At 43.1% G+C, this 24,467-nt stretch overlaps 1 protein-coding gene across 1 annotated transcript; it reads left to right on the top strand.

Moving 5' to 3' along the window:
- Positions 1-5,217: 5,217 nt before the first annotated feature.
- Positions 5,218-22,719, top strand: LOC121004206 (sodium- and chloride-dependent GABA transporter 1-like). Its single transcript, XM_040436378.1, has 14 exons — positions 5,218-5,449; positions 5,686-5,817; positions 6,148-6,248; positions 7,250-7,359; positions 9,463-9,595; positions 10,129-10,263; positions 11,963-12,066; positions 12,577-12,701; positions 12,886-12,998; positions 19,263-19,394; positions 20,792-20,894; positions 21,535-21,635; positions 21,736-21,903; positions 22,612-22,719. The coding sequence occupies exons 1-14, from the start codon at positions 5,218-5,220 to the stop codon at positions 22,717-22,719; spliced, it is 1,797 nt and encodes a 598-aa protein (XP_040292312.1).
- Positions 22,720-24,467: the final 1,748 nt, after the last annotated feature.

Here is a 24,467-nt window from a genome sequence, read left to right as displayed (position 1 = left end):
GGATCTTCTCCAGCCCCTCCCAGTAATCTGTCAACCCGATCCGCGATGTGTCGAACTCGAGCGCCAGGAAGACAACACATCGTTCGACAATCCCGGTCTTGTTGAGTTTCCCACTACCAGCACCTGCCTGGCCTGCCCTGCTCTCCTGCTTACTGGAGCTGACATTCCCCTGACTGGCAGAGGAAGTGTCTGTCACGGGTGGTGTTGCAGAAAGCTGGAACTTATAAATAAACATCCGGCTGGCTTTATCCCAAACTAAGGAGCATATGGGTGAGCCCTATAAAACCCCTAGAGCTCTCCCTGACTGCTATGCCCATGCAAAGGTCTTTATGGTAGACGATTGCATGCCCACGTACCTAATACTGTGTGACACCTGAAAACCCTATAATAGTGAGGGGACACGACCACCGGCTCCCTGCACTTAATACGGACGGAGTCAGGGTCACCTAGAATCAAGCCAGCAAGGAAACACAAATAAAGGAAAAAGACTTATCTGAGGAATCAGCAGTAGCAGCCTCCAACAGTGAACAACTCATCCAGGAAGTAGTATAAACCGCAAAGTGAGGCAGTATGGGAGGGAATATAAAGGGAGACAATTAGTGTAAATAGGTGACACCTGGGAGAAGGAAAGGAGATGAAAAAGTGAAACCAAAACAAAGAACGCCATGCAAGAGGTAGAGAAGAACGTCTAACAGACCTTCTCACAGAACTGGCTGTGACAGTGTCTGGCTGCAGCAGTGCTCTCCATGAACTGACATCCCCCTCATCTGCCAACCGGGCAAACTTGTTGGGGTGTGTCAGATCAGGGATAGCCTCCCTGGCACTCTTCTCTCTACCCCGCTTTCTGTTACCCGGCTAGTTACCTCACTTTCCTGAGCCTCCTCGCTATCACCCTCCCCCACATCTACCCCACACAGTGCTTGCTCAGTGAGCAGCAAACTCTTTTCCAAATTGTCAACGCTTTTCAGTTTTAAAATTCGCCCGTTTAGATACTCGATGTGCGATTCCCAACGGGCAATGTACATGTCATCAGAATTTAGTCCACACTAAGAAGATGTTTCTCAGCAGTTTATTATTTTATGTTTGGCTGGTTTCAGCTGAGCTGCCATAGATAGAACATGATGTGAATGCATCAAGATCTGAGCAGTGGTCATATTCTCACCTGGCCAAATACTGTTGGTCAACCACAAGATTTTTTAGATCATATTTAATCATGTGTCAGCCATTATTTCTCCCTTTAAGACCACCTACAGACATCATGAAAGAAAGAAATTAGTGTGGGCTTGGTGATGACCTGGTGTTTGCCCCTGATCTATCTCTGTCCTTCAACGACTCTTCACCAGAGCTGAGCATCAGACACGTTTCTGGTTGATTGTATTCGACATGAACTTGATGCTCATTAACAGAAATCAATATGAGGGTTAATGATGATTAGAGAGTAGTGAGCTTGTAGAGGCAGGGTGGTGCTGAACATTCAATGTGAGTTGTGGGTCGGGGCAGACAGCACCTATAATACAGGTAGTTAAGCTTCACAAGGTAAGTGGTGCCCTTCAGGGCCAGGCCTTCTTTATATATTCTTCTTTAACTGAAATAGATAGAGAGATATGAGATAGACAGATTGTTCTATAACTATTTTACATTTTAATATGGTGTTATAATTGAGATAGAATAGACAGACAGGCAGACCAATCGATCGATATATAATATGAGATAGACAGGCATGAGAAATAGAGGTAGATAGATAAATAGATAGATAATAGATAGATACATTGGTGCTTGAAAGTTTGTGAACCCTTCAGAATTTTCTATATTTCTGCATAAATTTGGTCATTTATTTGTTGAGGAAAATGATCCAATATTAAATGTCTGTGAGTGGCAAAAGTATAAGAACCTTTCGGATTTGTAGATATTTTGAAGGTGAAAAGAGAGTCAGGTGTTTCAATCAATGGGATGACAATCAGGTGTGAGTGGGTGACCTGTTTAATTCAACCTTTTGCTTAACGGCGCACAACTATATACATTGTGGCGGTAAGCTCTTATCTGTAATCCGACATATAAAAGCGCCAGGTTAAATTATACATCTTCTTCTTGTATATAGTGAGATGGGGCACGCTCGTATAACCTGGGCATCTCCTGTATATAATTATATATGTACAGCTGGTATAAGTTATACATCTTCCTGTATATAGGTTTATGGACCATGCTGATATAACCTTGGCATTTTCTGTATATAATTATATATGTACAGGTGGTGTAAGTTATACATCTTCTTGTATATAGTGATATGGACCATGCTGGTATAACCTGGGTATCTTCTGTATAGAATTATATATGTACATCCGGTATAAGTTATACATCTAAGTTATACTGTACATCTTCTTGTATATAATGATTTGGAGCATGCTGGTATTACCTGGGCATCTCCTGTTTATAATTATATATGTACAGCTGGTATAAGTTACACATCTTCTTGTATATAATTATAAGGAATATGCTGGTATAAACTGGATATCTCCTGTATATAATTATATATGTACAGCTGGTATAAGTTATACATCTTTTTGTGTATAGTGATATGTGCTGTCCGCATCCGTTGCTCCCTTCCGTGGTCTGCAAAAAAAAATAAACTGTCCTATTCTTGTCCGTTTTGCGGACAAGAATAGGCAGTTATATCAATGGCTGTCCGTGCCGTTCGGCAAATTGCGGAACGCGCACGGACGCCATCAGTGTTTTGCGTATCCGCGATTTGCAGACCGCAAAACACACAATGGTTGTGTGCATGAGGCCTTACCCTTAGCTGAAGGGAGAAGAAAAACACCACAAGTCATTAGAGACTCACTCTAGCCTCTAAGATGGCGGCACCACCTCTTCCATTTTACCTTGCACTGCTGCTGTGTGCTCTGCTCAGTCCTCCTCTTCTGGTCGGAAAAAGGAGGAGGAGGCAGCAGCAGCGCGGCAGTATGGGGTAGGCGGCGTCCCGCTGAGCAGCACACAGAACATCCTGTAGGATGTAGGAGAAATTCAAATGTGGACATTTTGCCAGTAGCCTGTGAGCGGACATTAAAAACTTGTGAGCGGGGGCACCATAATTGCTGCGCGGCCTCGCACCCACGCAGCTTAGAGGGAACCCTGGCTGTCAGAATCCAAAATGCACTTCAGTCCTTTGAAGTCTTGCACTGAGCCCAGCCATTAGATAAATTACACAAATAGCATCCATTTTCACAGTACAAACATACAGTAATGGTATTAGAAGTGTTTTGTCTTTAAATGTTTTGTAATAGAAAAAAAAAAATGTATAAGAAAGAAAAAATGTTTTTTTCAATATTTTCAGTTTTTCCTTAAATATGTATTTTTAAATGTTATATTTGTCATCTAATGGAACAATAGAAAGGACTAAGGTGTCCCGTGAAAAACAGTATAAAATACATGTAGATTGGTTCAGAAATAAATGAATTATTTGCAGTTAGATAGGCCCATTGCTAAAACTGAAAAACTGACCTCCGATAATGAAGCGGTTAAGAAAATGGGATCTGTGAAAATCTGATCTTCACGATACATGTTTGTGGAACTGTATCATGTCACGAACAAAGGAGATTTCTGAGGACCTCAGAAGAATTGTTGATGCTGATCAGGCTAGAAAAGGTTACAAAACCTCTCTAAAAGGTGGACTCCACCAATCCACAATCAGACAGATTGTGTACAAAAGGAGGAAATTGAAGACCATTATTATCCTTCCCCGGAGTGGTTGAGCAATAAGGATCATGCAAAAAGCAAGATGTGTAATAGTATGCAAGGTCACAAAGGAGCTTAAGGTAACCTCTAAGTAACTAAAGGCCTTTCTCACATTAGCTGATGTTAATGTTCATGAGTCCAGTATCAAGAGGAGACTGAACAACACAACAGTGGTGTCCATCAGTGATGGCCAGTTCGCCGTGTTCGCCCGCGAACACATGCGGGCTGCCATCTTAACTCACAAGTCTGGCGATGCAAAGGTAAGTCCTTACCTGTGCCTGTGCGCGAGCCGGTCTGAAACAAATGCTGTCACCGGGAGCCATGCGCCTTCATCAGGCTGTTCTCGGAACTGCCTGCTCCCGGTGACCGCATTTGTTTTAGACTGGCTCGCGGCGCAGGCACAGGTAAGGACTTACCTGTGCATTGCCGGACTTGTGAGTTAAGATGGCAGCCCGCATGTGTTCGCGGACGAACACGGCGAACTGGCCATCACTGGTGTCCATGGCTTCTGCATTCCAAAAATAACATTTCTGCCATCTGTAGTTTGCTAAAGATCACCTGGACAAGCCACGAGGCTATTGGAACAATGTTTGTGCACGGATAAGAGCAAAATAGAACTTTTTGGTTTAAATGAGAAGGAAAACACTGCATTCCAGCATAAAAACCTCATCCCATCTGTGAAACACAGTAATAGTAGTATTATAGATTAGGCCTGTGTTGCTGTATATGGGCAGGACAGCTTGCCATCATTGATGAAACAATGAATTCTGAATTATACCAGCAAATTTTAAAGGCAAATGTTAGGACATCTGTCCATGCTGAATCTCAAGAAAACGTGGGTCATACAGCAATATAGCGACCCTAAGCACACAAGTTGTTCTACCAAAGAATGGTTAAAGAAAAAAAAAGTTAAAGTTTTGGAATTGCCAAGTCAAAGTCTTGACCTTGATCTAATACAAATGTTGTGGAAGGACCTGAAGCAATCAGTTCATGGGAGGAAACCCAGCAACAAAGCAGAGTTGAAGCTGTTTTGTATGGAGGAATGGGCTAAAATTCCTACAAACCGATGTGCAGGACTTATCAACAAAGGACTTATCAAGCAAAGTAATGGTTCACATACTTTTGCCACTCACAGACATGTGATATTGGATCCATTTCCTCGATAACGAATGACCTACTCTAACAATCTTGATTCATTTGTTTGATTTAGTTATCTTTATCTAATTTTAGGACTAGTATAAAAATATAATGTAGCTTTAGGTCAAATTTATGCAGAAAATCCTGAAGGGTTCACAAACTTTCAAGAACCACCTTGGATGCATATGAGATTTGATAGATTTGTTTTTATTCTCAGTTCTCAGCTACAGAAGTATTGATCCAGTTCTCGTTCCACTCCCTTTCCCTGAGTTTAGCAGTGCTGAGTTTTTGTCCCATCATTGCCTCCATTTTCGGAGACCTCCATATACCCAACGTGCCCACCCCAGGATGGGCAAGACAGACAGTATCTCTGTTGAGCTGAACTCCCCATGTGAGGCACGTCAGGCTGCACCCATAGAGACTCACTCCTCAGTTGTGGATGCCAAGAAAAAGAAGACCAACTCTGATGATCGGGGTACATGGAAAGGAAGATTTGACTTCCTACTGTCTTGTGTGGGCTATGCCATTGGACTGGGGAATGTGTGGCGGTTCCCATACCTGTGTGGAAAAAATGGTGGAGGTAAGAGGCAGCCAACCAAATGTAATAAGGATTCTTTCCCTTTATGTCCTAGACATCCTTGAGATCATTCCTTAGTTATGTATGTTTCTGGGAAAGCTAGTTGACAATGCATATGGCTAGTGTTTCACTCACAGTGTATCTCACCCAGCTTTCTTACAGTTATCAATGGCAAAGCTGCCAGGTTATACAGTAGACCTCTACCCTGCCCACAAGTGTTGTCCCCATGTCTCCACCAGGTGCCTTCCTGATCCCATATTTTCTGACACTGGTCTTCGCTGGAATTCCATTGTTCTTTCTTGAAACGGCTCTGGGTCAGTTCACGTCTATTGGTGGACTGGGGGTGTGGAAGCTGGCCCCCATGTTTAAAGGTACAGTTACACAAAACTTATTTAAACAAGAAGCTGGAGCTTAAATTGGTTTGCTTTTAGCTTGCAATCTTCTAGGTCGGACAAATGCCTTATGACAGGGTATAGACCTTAAATGGCAATACCAAAATTGTTTAGACAGGTTACAGTTATAACAAATGCTCAACTGTATTAGGTCTTGATGTTACTATTCATTGGCAGCAAGCATATGTCTTGAAAACGGGGAGCATTAGAACACAAATTATATTAGAAAGCTGTAGAGATTAAGTGATTTAGCTTTATTGGTTGTATTTGTTACTTGATATCTGAAGTTTTGTGTTTTATCCTGTACAGGAGTTGGGATGGCTGCTGCGGTACTGTCCTTCTGGCTGAACACTTACTATATTGTAATCATCGCATGGGCCCTTTATTATCTCTTCAATTCCTTCTCCTCGGTAAGCACGTTTTTTCACAACCAAATTAGCTATGAAATGGTAACCAAAAATCTGTGCCCAGTCCCCATAACCATATCCCAAAATCCAGAGGAACATGTTTCTAGGAGAGAGAGATTTTCACCAGCACTTATGGATGTGATTTTGGGGGTTCACATATTTTTGGCCATGTAGTATAGCTATGTAATGGTGGTGATGTCGTTGGTGTATCACTTGTAGTGTATTATTAATCTGTATTTAAAGGAGTTAACCAAGATCATAAAATTTTGGACAAAGACAGGCAATGAGATCAATTATCAAACAACCAATCGTGGGCAGCTAGATCCTCCCACCACTCTAGTGCTCCCTGCTGGTCTTCATTTACTTGGCTGCAGTGACGATGTATTGGTCTTCCCACATGGCCACTGCAGCTGTCATGTGGGTAGATGACCATGTCATCGCTGCAGCCAAGTAAATAGAGAATGGCAGGCCGCACCACAGTGTTAGAGCTGGGGATCTAACCAGTAAGTGTTGGTTCTTATTTTCTGCCTTTGTCCAATTGTGTTTATGATCTTGGACAACCTCTTAAGGGATGTTGTCTGGGAATATATCATTTCTAATTGAAAGGTAACCTTGTCCCCACAGCTCTGAACTTATGTTCTGGCTCCTGCATCACTATCTTCTGGTCCAGGGTTTGTTTTCTTTCTCACCAGCATGGGCATGGTCACATTATTCTCTTCAGCCAACCACTGGCTTCAGCATTGATATGTCCACAAATGACACTTTACAGCTGAAGACAGCCATTGGCTGATGAGGATCGGGGGACCATGCCCATGGTAAGGAAGAAAACAAACCCCAGACTGGAAGATGGAGACACAGGAGCCAGTACAGAGGACCGGACAGGGGAGGGGAGCATGTAAATATGATTTTTTTCAGTACAGGAGGCAAGCTGCCAGCAACTATTAGAAATTATGTATTCCCAGACAACCCCTTTAATTCTTACTTTTTCTCCCTCTGGTGGGAAGACTCTACCCTGGCAGAGCTGCGATAATAGCTGGAACACGGATCGATGTTTCTCCAACTACTCCTTGAATGACACCACAAACCTCACCAGCGCTGTCACTGAGTTTTGGGAGTAAGTCATTGGATTTTGTTGACCTGACCAGAGTAAATTATTCTTGAGGGCCAAGTCCTATATCATCAATAAAGTCTAAGGCTACTTTCACATCAGGGATTTTGCTGTACGGTTTTGAGACCTGGCAGGGGATCTCAAAACCACAGAAAAATGCTTCCATTCTAATACAACAACTGGCTGCATCAGTTCAGAACGGATCCGGTTGTATAATATCGAAAATGAAGAATAAAAAACATTGTAAGTCAATGGTCACTGGGATCCAGTTTTTTCGTGTCCCAAAAAAAAAAAAAATGTATCTAACACTATTGCCTTACATGATTTTTGGTGCCGGATCCGGCTTGTTCAGTTTTCCGTGCCGCACACAGAAATGCTGCTTGCACAGATTTTCCAACTGTACAAGCTCCTTCAACTTCAAGAAAATCACAGAGGCATCTATTTTTATTCATAAACCCTAGGAAAAAAGTCTCCTATTTTTAGATTGCCCAGGAATTTATGCATGGTTGGCAACCTTGGCTCTAGTAGGGTTATATGAACAAAAACTGTCTTCATGACGACAATCCTCTTAAAGGGGCTGTTAATAAATCATATAATTATGGGTAAATCGTCTGCAAATTTCAAGTAAGGATATGTTCACATGTCGTGTTTTGACAATGTCAAAATCCACTGCATATCCCATGGCAGAAACCAATGCTGTTTCTGATGTGTTTTTTCATTTTGAATGTTGAGGTCCACCTCTCAGTTTAGCTCTATTGAATGGAGCTAAACTGCGAGCGGACTCATGCTGCGGTTTCCTGTAATGCCCGCACGGTAACTGTGCCAAGAATGGACATGTCCCTTCTTAGTGCAGTCTTGAAAATCATACATAAAATGTTGTTGCATCCCAGATCCCGCGCGGTTTTCTGCACGTAATCTGTGATGAAACCCATGCCAAAAATCTGATGTGTGAACATACCCTAAATCTTCTGCTAAAATTTGGTCTCTAAATTTGGAGATTCTCCTTGTATTGTTAACATGTGCTGTTTGAGGGACTGATTTATTGTGTCTGCTCCATTGTTGTTCCTATCTTGTCTATTGAGCTCAGGATAACTAATCGATCAAGCAGGATAGGTGAATTAGCAGTCTGTCATTTGACCAAAGTGTCTAATGCTGTGTCTGACAAATATCTTTGTCAGGAACTATTGGGTGCCAACCAGTATGGCCATAAATATAGGAGTGAAGGCTGTGTCAATGCACAACTGTCCATAGCAACCAATCAGATTGATACTTTCATCTTCCAAAGGAGCTCTGAAAAATGAAAGGTGGAATCTGATTGGTTGCTAAGGGTAACTAAACCACTTTTCCTTTGCACTAGTTTAAGTGAATTTCTCCCAGTGTTTTTCAGAAAAACACCAGTAATGCCAGAAGTGGATTCTAAGAGAATGAGAAATATGAAGGAAGGACTTCTTCTTCCTGCTAGATCCATTGCTGTCTTTGATAAAAAAAAAAAAAATGCTTCAAAACTGGTATGATGTTTTTACATAAAACACTCTATATAAAACCAGCATTCTTGAAAAATTTGGTGACAAACGTTGTGGGACTTAGAACAGATTGTTGAGGGACCTAAGAAATTACTTTAGACCCCTTTCAGACAAGCGAGTTCCACGCATTGGACTTGCAGCGGAGTATGAGGCAGTTCCTGTCCTGACCTCCCAGCACTGCCGGGGTCGCATAGCATTATATTGATTCATGATGCTATATAACCCTTAGAGGTCTGGAATGTATTGTATAACACTGACATAATACTGTCAGTGGTATCCAATGCATTCCAGACATCTAAGGGTTATATAGCATCATAATTCAATATAATGCTATGCGACCCCGGCAGTGCTGGGAGGTCAGGACGGGTGCTGTTTGATACTCACACTGCGAGCCTGGATTAGAAAAACCATAGCTACTCTTTTCCAGAAAGTTGTGTCTTATACTACGGAGTTCAAATGGGGTAGAGCTACAATACCAGACACATGCTGTGGACAAATGTGGCACTGTTCTGGGTAGAAAGCAGACATATTTTATTAATCCTCCCTTTTCCTGCTTCCAGCTGAGTATTCTGTATTTCCTTTGCAGGAGGAACATGCATCAGGTCACAGGTGGACTTGGAGAACCAGGGAACATTCGTTGGCCCCTCGTATGCACCCTGGCATTATCCTGGATCATGGTTTACTTTTCTATCTGGAAAGGAGTAGAGTGGACAGGGAAGGTGCAGTATGGAGGTTTCATGTGCCTGAGCCTGTATTGCAGCACATACAGGGAGAGATCTATTGGAATTTCATGTGTCAATCTTAATCTAAAAAATTTTGGAGTAAGATGTGTCAAATGGGGCAAACAGCTTACCAATTGTAGTGCATATTTGGCTGTCAATACCCTAGAAAATGAAACGTACACTTGCTATAAGCAGGTGGCGATTTCCGCTATAATGTGCGCCAGTTTCTGGAGAGAATTACAGTGCTTCTGTGACTCTGCAGGACAGCCCTCACGCTAAACCTCACCCACTTTTCTCATAACTTTTGCAAAGTGTAAAGCAGTAAAAAGTAACTTCTTGTGTAAATGTGTTGCATACCATAGTTTGTGACTTCTTAATTCCAGAATTCTGGCGCAAATGCAATAATAAATTTCCCCCATAGTCCCTACTGTTCTATGAATCCGCATGTGCCATCGTATCGCTCCTTTGCGCAGCATGTATCATCAGTTATTGCGTCCTGAGTTTCATCTCTTACCACATTCACCTCTCAGGTGGTTTACTTCTCAGCGACCTACCCATACTTCATGCTTGTGATCTTGTTCTTCCGTGGGATCACCCTTCCCGGAGCGATGGATGGGATCCGCTTTTACATCACTCCAGACTTTAGTAAACTCTCAGAATCTGCGGTGAGTGCTGTCTGACTGTAAAAAGCTTCAGATTCTTAGTGCCACGTCCAGCTATTTACTATATTCCACTGTATGTAGCGGGTGCAATGATGGGTAACAGCGATCACGCCGCCTCCCATCACTGAACCCCTCAGATGCCACGTTCATCGCTGATCACAGCATCTGACATTAAAAATGAGGCCTTTCAGAGGTTAATCAGGGTTAAAAAATAAATAAAAAAAAAACATACTCAACTTATCCATTTTCATGCAGGGAGGCCGTGGCGGCCATCTCGACTGAAGAAACCACACAAAATCTTGCGCGGTGATGTCACACATCACCGTACGCAAGATTTTGTGCAATTTCTTCAATCAGGCTGACCATCATGGCCTTTCTCTCCGAGCAAATGGATGAGGTATGTTTTTTTTTATTGCTATTTCAGTAAAAATATATTCCTTACCGAAATTCGGCATTGTGGTGAATCAAATTTTTCCTGAAATTCAGATCAAAGTCAGTTTGACTTTAATTCGCTCAACATTATTTATAGTAGGTGGAGTTCCATTCTTCCGAAATGGAGCTCCAAATTCCCTGCTTATAAATAAATGTAAATGATAAAATTCCAGCTGCCTGCAATCACCACCAGGGGGAGCTTACAATGACCAGCTTCATTGCATGAACAGTATTCAGTGAGCTCCCTCTAGTGGTGAGGTTTATACAAATGTGCTCTAAAGTGGGCTTTTCTGTACAGGACTTCAGATTGGGCTTAAAACGTACCTAACCTTTCAAAAAACTTTGAATTAATCAATAGTGCAGTGTGTGTACCTGAAGAATAACACTATTTCTGGCCATTATATCACTTGTATCTGGCATTTTTAGGAGTTGTCTTCTCTGTGCATGCTGAATGTCTAGTTTGCAGTTCTTATAGATCTGGTGAGTGGAGACAAGCTGCCATCCACTGCACACAGAAAGTAGAGGAGAACTTGCTTCCTAACCTTTTCTTATGGATGCAGAAGCAGCCCATGATCATGGAGGACATTGTAGATAGATACTGACTTATATGTTTGTGATTAACGCGCTTAGGAACTAGACATTTCTTACTGATAAGCCATATGAAAAAGTTTCTCATGGTCACTTGTACTATGCAAAATTAGTAATTATTTAAAGGTTCTGGATATCTTTTTTACCTTTTTATAGAATTTTTCACATTTTGGGCTAAAAATATATATTTTTAACATTTTCACGTTTTTCCTTGCTATTATCTACTAACTCCTGACAGCTCATAAACACTCATTATAGCTAAATTCTTAGCAGTTTGATAAGAATTTAGCTATAATGAGAGCCGTCACAGCAGCTCTCTGACGGATTCAGTGTTAGGCAGAGAGCAATAGTCTGTAAATGCATTGAAAAGGAAAGCTGTAGAGCAGGGATGCTCAACCTTCGGCCCAACAGCTGTTGAAAAACTATAACTCCCAGCATGCCTGGACAGCCTACAGCTATTAGGGCAGTTTGGGAGTTGTAGATTTGCAACAGCTGGATGGCTGCAGGTTGAGCCTCCCTGCTGTAGAGGGAAAACTGTTGAATTTTTTTAATAAAGACTAACTGAAAAAATAACTTTTATCCAAAATGGGTAAAATGCAATAACAATAATTGCCACAAAAGTGTCTATAGTCCTTAATCAAATATTGTAATGTAGGATAATACTGAGTTGTCTCTTCCTCAGGTTTGGATGGACGCAGCCACACAGATCTTCTTTTCCTATGGACTTGGTCTTGGTTCCCTCATTGCACTGGGCAGTTACAATTCTTTCAACAACAATGTATACAGGTGAAGTTTTTATCCTCTAATATGGCTATCACAAACTATAACTCCCAGCATGCCCAAAGGCTGAGTTGTAGTTTTGCAACAGCTGGAGTGCCACAGGTTGATGATGACTGCTTTAGGTCACTGGATAAGATGGTAACTCCCAAGCAGATGGAGCTCGATGACATTAAAGTAGTTGTTCAAGTGAAAATAAAAATCTGGCAGCACCTGTGAATTTAATAAAATAATCAATACTTTGGTCATGATATCATCTTCCTGACTGCAGTGGTGACATCCAGTAGACACCAGGTCACCATGCAGCCAATCATTGGCCTCAGCAGTATACAGGACGGGGCTGTGATGTGAAAGGGATGTTGCCAATACAGCCAGGAAATCAAACACTGGTGGGGAGGACCAGAGAGCGAGGCTGGAAGCAGCAGGACAGAAAAGTGGTATCACTTCTTTTGTTATTTTATCACATTTATGCCACTGCCTCTATAATCCCTTACAAGCAAGGTTTTCTGCCTTCCATAGAGATTCCATCATCGTGTGCGGGATTAATTCTTCCACCAGCATGTTTGCTGGATTGGTCATCTTTTCCATTGTTGGATTCATGTCACACATTACCAAGAAACCGATCCAAGAGTTGGCGGCATCAGGTAAAGATACAATCAGTCACCTTAAAGAAACACTCCGGCAAAAGTTATACACTTTATTATGCCTAGACTAGGGTGTGAGGGGTAGGGCATGACACCATCTCAAATCTACCGTATCTTGTGGGGAAATGGTGGATTTCCAATTAGAAGTGTGCAAAAATGCTGTTATGTTACTCTCTCTCCACAGGACCAGGACTGGCATTCCTGGCATATCCACAGGCTGTAACCCAACTGCCAATGTCTCCTGTCTGGTCCATTCTTTTTTTCTCCATGCTTGTCATGTTGGGTTTGGACAGCCAGGTAAGAAACTGTATTCCGCTGGTGGACCTGGCTCCTTTTGAAACTGATGTCCTAGTCTGCGTCCTTCCATCAATTTTCCCTCTAAGACTTTGTAGCTAGTTGGGGACCTGGGCACTGCTCCCACTTTGCTGAGCAGCACCCTAATAGTGATATACAGGGCCACGTAGCATCCAGTTAAATGGTATTAAACAGTATGCAGGTGTAGAACATTGAAAGCTATTGGGGGGAATTTATCTTTCCCTTTGAACCTGAAACTTTTGTCAAAAAGTTGCAAATTTTGGCACGTCATTTTATGCAAGAAAAAATTGTGACCTTTTTGTGATTTTTCAGCATACCATGTTTTTAAAAACTGGGTGAGCTTTTTCAGAGAGGTTTGGCCCCCTGCAGCCCGACAGATTTACTATCATTTACACCATAAACTAGCATAAATTATAGAGCAAATTTACCCCAGCTTATAGCAGCTGTAGATTTGCTGTTCTGGTACAAAGACCACCAGAAGATACAACAAGTTTATTAAGAAGCCTGTGTCTCTTAGTAAATCCCCCTCATTGTCTAAATTTATGGTGGTGTAGGGTAGTGAATGGGTTAATGTTTGGTTAACCACTTAAAGACAAGGCCATTTACCCCCTTTCCTGATCAGGTGCATTTTCAATTTTTTTTAGCACATACGTCTTTCAAAAGCCATAACTAAATAATTTAAGCGCCTTTTTTCTGTGTATTTCGTTTTTTAGTATATTCACAATTTTTGTTCATTTCTTTTGTTAATAGCACAACATGAAACTATTATCCTTAAAGGGGCTCTCCTATATTAATGACCTATCCCCAGGATAGGTTATCAATATCAGATCAGCGGGGGTCCGGCACTCTGCACCCCTGCCGATCAGCCGTATGATGAGACAGCACGTGCTGTCCCCCGTCTCTCTTCCTGTTCACTGCTGCTGTTTATGGCAAAGCAGCCGCAGAGCAGGAAGAGACAGGAGACAGCATGTGTGCACTGCACGCGCCGTCTACTCATACAGCTTATCGGTGGGGGTGCAGATCTGATATTTATGACTTATCCTGAGGATACGTCATCAATATAGGAGAGCCCGGAGTACCTTTTTAACAGTCACTTTTATATATGGGATGCATGGGCTATGGTTACTGGGGGCCTGCTAAAAGGTGTGGTGTGGTGTGTGGTGTGCGGTGTTTTTTTTAAAATTTTTACACTTTGTGCCCTCAAGTTTATACAAGACCTTTGGGGGATATTTTACAGGGGAAATACAGCCCCTAGAGAGGTTGTACAAGGATGTACAACCTCACTGCAAAGCTGACCTTGGCCTAACAAGACCCAGCCAACTACGTAGACACCCAACCCCTGGGATCAAAGGAGGACGCGGGATCTGTATACACAGCGCTCATTGAGCACTATGTATGAAGCGATCAGGAAGGCAGGGATGGTAAAAAAAAAAAAACAAAAAAAAAAAAAACATCCCTGCCTTCTCTAAGGGGAGCCATGCTGTCACTGACAGCGGGCTTCCTGCTCTTGCAGCTGCGGTCTCTGTAAGGATGTATTAAAATGTCAGTGCAGGGATGTCTACTGACCACCTGGACATATATAACCAATGAGCGGTCAGCAAATGGTTTACAGGTTGTTTAGTAAAGTGAAGAGGTTAATGTTTGTATGCCCGCTGATCTAGGAAAGAAAAAGTGTTAATATCAGAACCCTTCGTGATCTAGGGCAGTAAAAGGGTTAAAGGGATATTCTCATCTCTGGTATATATGACATATCACTGTACACACAACCATTCAGCAATTGTCACTGCTTAGATAACCGAGGGTAACCCAAAATTCAGAAAACACTACACAAATTATATTGAACAGGTACCTTATAATTAATACATAACTTTTATTGTAAAATTACTAAAATTGCCCTAATATTTAGGTGTCCATAGTAAAATTGTGCAAAACCACATTAAACCGCAGCGCCACTTAATACTAGGGTTGAGGGGCTCTGATACTGGGTCTCTTACAACTATTTGGCCCTGCCAACCCTAATATCCTGTGCTAGCTAGCTATCCCTCCTTGTCCCTGCGCCGCGAGAGTGACTGCCCAGCTTCGTCATAAGCTAAGGGAAGGACCCTAATGCTAATCAACAGTAAATGTCAACTTGTCCCAACTACATAGGTAAGTAGGGGACCTCAATACAATAAATTGTCCACAAATTTTTGTTTGTCCACAAACGTGTTTCGTTGGTTACAAGCCAACTCATCAGGGGACTCATCAATTCATAAGTGCCTAAATTGTGAAAACACAGGGTATCCAATTCAATTGCTCCCAATCAGGTTGGCGATGGTCAATCGCCCCAATCCTGGATATAGAATGTATTCAGCACATATTCATATAGACTCAAATAAGACTGCAATACATAAACATTAGCTCAATGATAGTCCAAACATCAAAAAGCCTCAAGATACTTAGCTCTCCTCCTCATGTGTAGGTAGACATAGAGTGGAATTAGCCTCATGCGTGTGGCATATGAATACAGTATGTGCTGAATACAATATATATCCAGGATTGGGGCGATTGACCATCGCCAACCTGGTTGGGAGCAATTTAATTTGATACCGTGTTTTCACAATTTAGGCACTTATGAATTGATGAGTCCCCTGATGAGTCGGCTTGTAACCAACGAAACGCTTTGGCACAATTTGTGGACAATTTTTTGTATTGAGGTTCCCTACTTACCTATGTAGTTGGGACAAGTTGCATACATTTACTGTTGATTAGCATTAGGGTCCTTCCCCTAGCTTATGATGAAGCTGGGCAGTCACTCTCGCGACCCAGTATCAGAGCCCCCCAACCCTAGTATTAAGTGGCGCTGTGGTTTAATGTGGTTCTGCACAATTTTACTATGTACATCTAAATATTAGGGCATCTGTAGTAATTTTACAATAAAAGTTATGTATTAATTTTAAGGTACCTGTTGGCTATATGACGTATCCACAGGATTTATTCCATTCGGAAAGTCTTCACTTTTCCAGATTTTGTTATGTTGCAGTCTTGTGCTGAAATAAAAAATAACATTTTCCCACATCATTCTACACTCAGAACCCCATAATGAGAAAGTAAAAACAGAATTTTAGACCTTTTGCTATGACATTTGAAGTTTAGCTCTGGAGGCCTCCTATCTCTCTTGATCATCTTTGAGATGTTTCTACGCCTTGACTGAAGTAAACTAGTGGTAAATTCAGTTGACTGGACATGATTTGGAAAAAAACACCCCTGTCTATATAAGGTCTCACAGTTGACAATTTATATCAGAGCAAAAACATAGCCACGAAGAGGAAAGAACTGCCTGTAGAGATCAAAGACAGGAATGTATGGAGGCACATATATCTGCTGCACTGAAGGTTCCCAAGAGCACAATGACCTCCAAATTCTTAAATGAAAGAAGTTTGGAACAATCAGGACTCTTCCTAGAGCTGGCCACCACACCAAACTAAGTAAAATGGTAGAAACTTCCAGAAGGTCAATCATTACTAGCACTCCACCAATCTGGACTTTATGGCAGAGTGGACAGAAAGAAGCCTCTCCTCAGTAAAAGACACATAAAAGACCACCTGGAGTTTCCCAAAAAATCCCCTAAAGAACTCTCAGACTGTAAGAAACAAGATTCTCTGGTCTGAAGAAGCCAGGATTTAACCTGTTGGCCTCAATTTTAAGTGTCATGTCTCAATAAAATAATGCACTTCTCATCACCAACCCAATACCATCCCTACACTGAACCATGATGATGGCACATCATGCTGTGGGGGTGTTTTTTCAGCAGCTGCGACCAGGAGACTGGTCAGGGTTGAGGGAGGAGCTGAGTGGAGCAAAGTACAGAGATATTCTTAATGAAAACCTGATCCAGAGTGCTCTGGAGCTCTGACTGGGCTAAAAGTTCACCTTCCAATAAGATAATGACCCTAAACACACAGTCAAGACAAAGCAGGAGTGGTTTAAGGACAACTCTGAATGTCCTTGAGTGGCCCAGCCAGAGCCCTGACTTGAACCAAATTGAACATCTCCAGAAAGATGTGAAAATGGCTTTCACCCAACAGTCCCCATTTAACCTGACAGAGCTTGAGATGATCTGCATGGCAGAACATCCCCAAATCCAGCAAACTGAATACATTCTATATCCAGGATTGGGGCAATTGACCATCACCAACCTGATTGGGAGCAATTGAATTGGATACCCTGTGTTTTCAGAGAAGAATGGCAGAACATCCCCAAATCCAGCAAACTTTGTTGCATCATAGCCAAGAAGACTGGAGGCTGTAATCACTGCAAAAGATGCTTTAACTATGCAAGTTTTTAATTTTTCTTTTTCATTAGATTAACATTTTGAACATTCTGTTTTTACTTTGTCATTATTGGGTATTGAATGCAGAATAGAAGAAGGAAGAACCCGCGCTGACCTTATTCCTACCTATGGGTATATTGCTAATGTCACACTGGATATAGTAGACACTGCCCTATAATTTCTAGTGGCTATTTGTAGTACCTCTATTATCGTTAGTTTGCAATCAATTAGAGCATATGTCAGTTCCAAGTACATGCGGTGAATCTAGTACGTTGTTATAATACTGAGATAGTCTGCTGTGGCAGTGGTTTTCACTTACTGTTAGTGCCCCGCTCAGTCCGTTCCTGAAGCGACCGCTGTTGTTGGTGGAAAAGTTGCTGGTAATCCTCTTCTCTTGTCCTGTTCTATCTTCAGATTGCTCTGTGTTGCATGCGCAGCTCCGGCCGGTAGCTTGCGCGCGCACAGAGCAGCCGTTTGTTAGGTTCGTTGTCCTGGAGGAGGAATTGTGGACCCTAGAGGCTTCCGTAGCTTCGGGTGTGACGTCACACTGCAGGTCTCCAGGACAACGAACCTAACAAACGGCTGCTCTGTGCGCGCGCAAGCTACCGGCCGGAGCTGCGCACGCAACACAGAGCAATCTGAAGATAGAACAGGACAAGAGAAGAGGATTACCAGCAACTTTTCCACCAACAACAGCGGTCGCTTCAGGAACGGACTGAGCGGGGCACTAACAGTAAGTGAAAACCACTGCCACAGCAGACTATCTCAGTATTATAACAACGTACTAGATTCACCGCATGTACTTGGAACAGACATATGCTCTAATTGATTGCAAACTAACGATAATAGAGGTACTACAAATAGCCACTAGAAATTATAGGGCAGTGTCTACTATATCCAGTGTGACATTAGCAATATACCCATAGGTAGGAATAAGGTCAGCGCGGGTTCTTCCTTCTTCTGTTTTCCATCACTAGGTCTTCTCCTATTTTGTGGGCTGTTTTTTGGCAATTAACCCCACATCAGAACCCAGCAGCGACGGGGTACACACATAGTCCTTTTGTGTGAGCTCACCTCCACTCCATTTACCCAGACGGCAGCGCTAGTGTTTACTCATTGCTCTTACTAATTGAATGCAGAATCATCGGGAAAAAACTTTTTTTTTTTATTTTAGTACAAAGTTGCAACATAAAATGTGAAAAAAGGGAAATGGTGTGAAGACTTTCTGAATGCATACCAATTGTATACCATAGATGTCTAATAGATACAGTTCCCACCTCTTGGACCCACACCTATCTCCTGATCTCCATTCTGACTAGTGAAGTGGTTGCTGCAAAAGGAGAGCTTGCTGTGCTACTCACTTTGTGTAACTCCCTTTCAAGTCTATGTGAGTTACGGAAATCGCTTAGCACATCAAACTCTGCAATCCTGGCCACCTCTTGTTTTAGGGTTGTTAGGGTGGTGGACATGTTTTCTGAGAATTGTTTAGGGGTGTGGAAGGATTCTTCTAGTAGTCCATATTTTCTAGGACTGTAACAGGAGGCTGGACTATGATCATTCAGAATCTTGTCTCCTCCCTGCGCTTATAGAGATGAGTGAAGGGGGATAGAGAGGACCGTGTAGCTGTAACTATTGCTGCACAGTTCTCTGTATGATTGTGCAGAGCAATTCAGAAATGTTTTGCCCAAACATTATGGGGAGAGTTAAGCCTTTCCCTGAGTTGATACAGCTGATGACCTGCACGTCTGCAAAGCCTAGAGGGAACAGTATATTCCACTTGTCACCATTTCCCTCCGCACATTGTGAGGCTGCCCGTCACAAACAATCCTGTTTACTATCACTGTCATTATCCCATTGCACTGTCCTCTATTACAACAACATGTGCTGCATTACTTTCATTGTTTTCATACTCCTGTCTCCTTTGGCCTGGCCAGTTTTGCACAGTGGAAGGGTTCATCACTGCACTGGTGGACGAATACCCACAATTTCTAAGGAGCAGAAAGAAAACGTTCATTGCAGCCGTCTGTTTCATCTCCTTCATTGTCGGATTTTCCAACATTACCCAGGTACTGGGATACAGCAACACTGGCACACAGTACTCTGACCCAGGAACTGACCTCATCACAGGTCTGTGACCTGCTATTTGGAATGCATTCCTGGCCATAAGGATCTCATCTGCCTTTATGAGCCTAGCAGTATCACATGTTTATGGCAGGTATGCCAATGCTTTATAAGAGTGCCAGAATGTTTGTGATCACTTGTTCTGAGTTTCTGAAGTTATACAAATTGATAGAGGAGCCTATTAGCACAAATAGCACTATATGCACTTGGAAAAAGTATGTGAAGGGAGGAAACCAGACTACACATAGAAAATCTACCAAGCCTTGGGAGAACATACAAACTCCAGTATGTTGCCTTTCATTGAATTCAAACCCACAATATCTGAACCTATACCATTCAACTGCAAGCTGTCCTGGCTTCATCACAGCAGAGAGGCCTAGAACCATGACATAGGTCAAAGACATTCATGGAGGATGCAATAGAGTTCTGAGCTCCTCAGACACTGGGGTTTATTGTGACCTGGATTATTTTATGTCCTACCCTAGTCTTCTAGATTTTGTTGGATGAAGAGGCAAATTCTGGTATTGCAGGTCAATTTCATTAAAATGAATGTGACTGAGCTGCAATACCACACACAACAAATAGACACAGGGGTGGACTGGGAACTTAAAGTGGCCATGGAAAAAAACAAACACAAGTGGCCTCATGTTGTAGGTGGGTCCAAATTGACAGAAGGCAGGGCAACAAATGTCGGCAGGGCCAGCAATACAGTAGGGTTGCACAAAATACTGCCACCCGCCCCACAGTATGAAGCTGTATCATCATCCTGAGGATGGCAATATAATTTAATTCAGGAGGGCCCCTGAGGCCACTGGCCTGATGCTCCTACATTAATTAACACTGAGAGCATCAGATTCTTATGTACCTTGCTGATGGCCAAGAGGAGGCATTAAGTGGCCCCCTGGGAATCGGCCCACCGAGAAATTTCCCTGCAGTCATGTGTTCTATGGCCAATCCGCCCATGAATAGACAGGTCTGATGCTGTTTTTGTGTAATCCTCAGCAATAAGAGGCAGGGTGATAACAGGCAGAGCAGCTCCTGTACATGACTGGGAACCCTGCCCACATTTAGTAACCAAAAGCTGCATGATTTTGCCTTGGTTTTATTTGCAAAATTGTGCAGCTATTGGCCACCACAAATAGGTGAGGCTTTGGCATGTGCATCAGTGACTATGCAAGTTCCTACTGTTAAGCAGACCATGCCGCTAGTTGAGTCTGGACAGTTGCATGACATAAAGATTTTTTTTAAAGGGTTCACAAATTTTCTTGTACAGACATCAGTGTCCATAGTGAAGAGTGCAAATCTGTTCATTTCTGGCTCTTGTCCCTCCTTACTTTCACAGGGAGGACTCTACGTCTTTAAACTTTTTGACTATTACTCAGCCAGTGGAATGTGTCTCCTGTTCCTGGTCTTCTTTGAGACTATCTCTATAGCATGGTGTTATGGTGAGTGACATGGAGTCACATGACTGTTTATCCCTAAAGTTTAAGTCCCCCTTCGCAATAATTCTATGTACCCTTTTCTTAATGTAATCATTATTTTGGGAGAGATTGGTGACAGTCACTCTGGCTGCCATTACAACTCCTAAGCTGCAACCTACGGCATGGGTGCCAGAGGTGGCACTCAGAGCCCTCTCTGTGGGCACCCGCACCCTGGAAAAAGTCTGTGTACCAATATGCCTTAGACTTTTCCTGACATTCATCAGCGCAGGCGCACTATGAACGGCGCAGGCAGAGCATTGAATGTAGACAGGCTATTATAGATAAATTATAAAGTACATGGAGGACATACTATATTGGACTGTTTCAGGTTACATTGCTGTGTTGACACTGCGATAAATAATTAGGTTTTGGGTTGCAGTTTGGGCACTCGGTCTGTAACAGGTTCACCATCACTGCTAGGCAGTTATACCATTCAGGACACTAGGAAAGCTGGGAAACATCTCTGTTGCAATGGCAGCCATATTTTCTAGTTAACAAATAAATGGAAGAAATGACATGGTCACGCATGCACTAGACTGCCTGTAGTGTAGAGGGAAATAAGGAGAAGCCTTGTAATCTCCTCTTTTCAATACTTCCATAACAGGTGTGGACCGGTTCTACCAGGACATTGAGGAGATGATTGGGTACCAGCCCTGCTCCTGGTGGAAGCTCTGCTGGGCATATTTTACCCCATTTGTTTGTTTGGTGAGGAATCATTTTACAGAATTGCCTTTAAATAACTGTCTCCATTATGAAATGCCTGTCTGGGGCACTTCTATTTCAACCTTCTTCTATCCTCACACAGGGTGTTTTTATATTCAGCGTGGTAGAGATGACCCCCCTCACACTAGGGCCATATGTGTACCCAGCATGGGGTCAGGGTATTGGCTGGCTGATGGCACTCTCGTCTATGGTATTGATCCCTGGCTACATGGTATATTTGTTTCTCACCTCATCGGGCACCATCAGTCAGGTAGGTACTAGGCAATATCAAATATATATGACATGTAAGGGGTCAAATCTACATAAGGGTCCATTCACACGTCCACAATTTCGTTCCACATTTTGCGGAACGGAATAGCGGACCCATTCATTTCTATGGGGCAGCACGATGAGCTGCCCGGTCACGGAATTGCAGACCCGCACTTCCGGGTCTGCAATTCCGTTCCCGAAAAAAATAGAACATGTCCTATTCTTGTCCGCAATTGCGGACAAGAACAGGCATATTCTATTAGTACCGGCAATGTGCGGTCCGCAAATTGCCGCTTTCCGTGTTTTGCGGATCCGTGGCTCCGTGGATCCGCAAAACACGTTGTGGACGTGTGAATGGAGCCTCAATGCTAAATAGGTTTTCAAATACCTTGCCAATGTCATAATGTTGTTACATTTTTTACTCCAGTAACATCCAAACCTGCATTCACAATCTACGTGGTGTATGGTTTTATCTGACCTATTTTCAAATGCATAATTGAGCTCTCACAAAGCATTGCACACTGGTAACAGTAAATCAGCAGAATTGTGAATGCAGCTCTGCATGTAACTGGAACACTACTCAATATTAGTACATTTAAAGCATTTAAAATTGAGTTCTTCTTTAACAGTTCTCCTTTACAGTTTTTTTTATATTTCCTTGTGGTGATTTCCCATCACTGTAATTATTCATATCTGTTTATTTATCTAGCGCCTCCGAGATATGATGCGGCCACAAATGCAGCGGGTCATGCAGAAAAATGGATTGCGACCCAGACTTAGCTTAGATGGGAGCACACAAGAGACTCCAGGATTGTAGTGTGCTCCAGGACAAGTACCCCCCATTCTTCATCTCTTTATATAGCTGAGCCTTTAATTCCAGCCTCAATTTCTGTTAACTTCCCAATCTGGGTTGAAGAACTTACACTCAGTGGAGCGTACAACCTACTACCCCAGGATGAACCGACCTTAGTGCCTTACAGTGTTACCTAATATTTTACTGAGTATGATGTACTATAACCATTGAAGAAATAAACAGAAATGCTACAGATACTGATGATTATTATCATTTGTGGCCTGGCACATAGCAGTGGTGCCGAAGGAGTGGGCTGGCACATAGCAGTGGTGGAGGAGTGGGCTGGCACATAGCAGCAGTGCGGAAGGAGTGGGCTGGCACATAGCAGTGGTAGGGAAGGAGTTGCCTGGCACATAGCAATAATGGAGAAGGAGTCTCCTGGCACATAGCAATAATGGAGAAGGAGTCTCCTGGCACATAGCAATGGCGGAGAAGGAGTGGCCTGGTACATAGCAGTGGTGGAGGAGTGGCCTGGCACATAGCAGTGGTGGAGGAGTGGCCTGGCACATAGCAGTGGTGTGGGAGGAGTGGCCTGGCACATAGCAGTGGTGTGGGAGGAGTGGTCTGGCACATAGCAGTGGTGTGGGAGGAGTGGTCTGGCACATAGCAGTGGTGTGGGAGGAGTGTTCTGGCACATAGCAGTGATGGAGAATGAGTAGCCTGGCACATAGCAGTGATGGAGAAGGAGTAGCCTGGCACATAGCAGTGATGGAGAAGGAGTAGCCTGGCTCACAGCAGTAATGGAGAAGGAGTGGTCTGGCACATAGGAGTGGTGGTATACTGCCTGATGAACTAGTCTCTATGTTTTGAAAGATTGCAATTTTTTGATTACCCAATAAAACTATCACTGCTATAATACCTTTGTCTTTTTTAAGGGAAAAGTATTTAACATCACATAGATTAATCTGGCTAACATGGTACCGCTCAATTTTAGCAGTGGTGGAGAAGGAGTGGCCTGGCACATAACTGTGGTGGAGGAGTGGCCTGGCACATAGCAATAATGGAAAAGGAGTGGTCTGTCACATAGCAGTGATGGAGAAGGAGTAGCCTGGCACATAGCAGTGATGGAGAAGGAGTGGCCTTGCACATAGCAGTGATGGAGAAGGAGTGGCCTTGCACATAGCAGTGATAGAGAAGGAGTGGCCTTGCACATAGCAGTGATGGAGAAGGAGTGGCCTAGCACGTAGCAATGATGGAGGAGTCGTCTCCTGGCACATAGTAGTGGTGCAGAAGGAGTGGCATGGCACATAGCAGTGATGGAGGAGTGGCCTAGCACGTAGAAATGATGGAGGAGTCGTCTCCTGGCCCATAGTAGTGGTGCAGAAGGAGTGGCCTGGCACATAGCAGTGATGGAGAAGGAGTGGCCTGGCACATAGCAGTGATGGAGAAGGAGTGGCCTGGCACATAGCAGTGACGGAGAAGGAGTGGCCTGGCATATAGCAGTGATGTAGAAGGAGTGGCCTGGCATATAGCAGTGATGTAAAAGGAGTGTCCTGGCATATAGCAGTGATGTAGAAGGAGTGGCCTGGCATATAGCAGTGATGTAGAAGGAGTGGCCTGGCACATAGCAGTGGTGGAGGAGTGGCCTGACACATAGCAGTGGTGGGGAATGAGTGGCCTGGCATATTGTAGTTGTGCAGAAGGAGTGGCCTGGCACATAGCAGTGATGGAGGAGTGGAATGGCACATAACTGTGGTGGAGGAGTGCGCTGG

This window comes from Bufo bufo, chromosome 1 (assembly GCF_905171765.1).
Source record: "Bufo bufo chromosome 1, aBufBuf1.1, whole genome shotgun sequence".
In the NCBI taxonomy this organism is placed as follows: domain Eukaryota; kingdom Metazoa; phylum Chordata; class Amphibia; order Anura; family Bufonidae; genus Bufo; species Bufo bufo.
This window is presented reverse-complemented; position numbering and strand designations above follow the sequence as displayed.

Bases quoted from the DNA above. Each gene is read 5' to 3' on its own strand.
- LOC121004206 (XM_040436378.1), top strand. From the start codon at position 5,218: ATGGGCAAGACAGACAGTATCTCTGTTGAGCTGAACTCCCCATGTGAG. The intron at 5,818-6,147 runs GTACAGTTACAC...TATCCTGTACAG, and splicing joins GCTGGCCCCCATGTTTAAAG to GAGTTGGGATGGCTGCTGCG. The intron at 12,702-12,885 runs GTAAAGATACAA...CTCTCTCCACAG, and splicing joins CCAAGAGTTGGCGGCATCAG to GACCAGGACTGGCATTCCTG.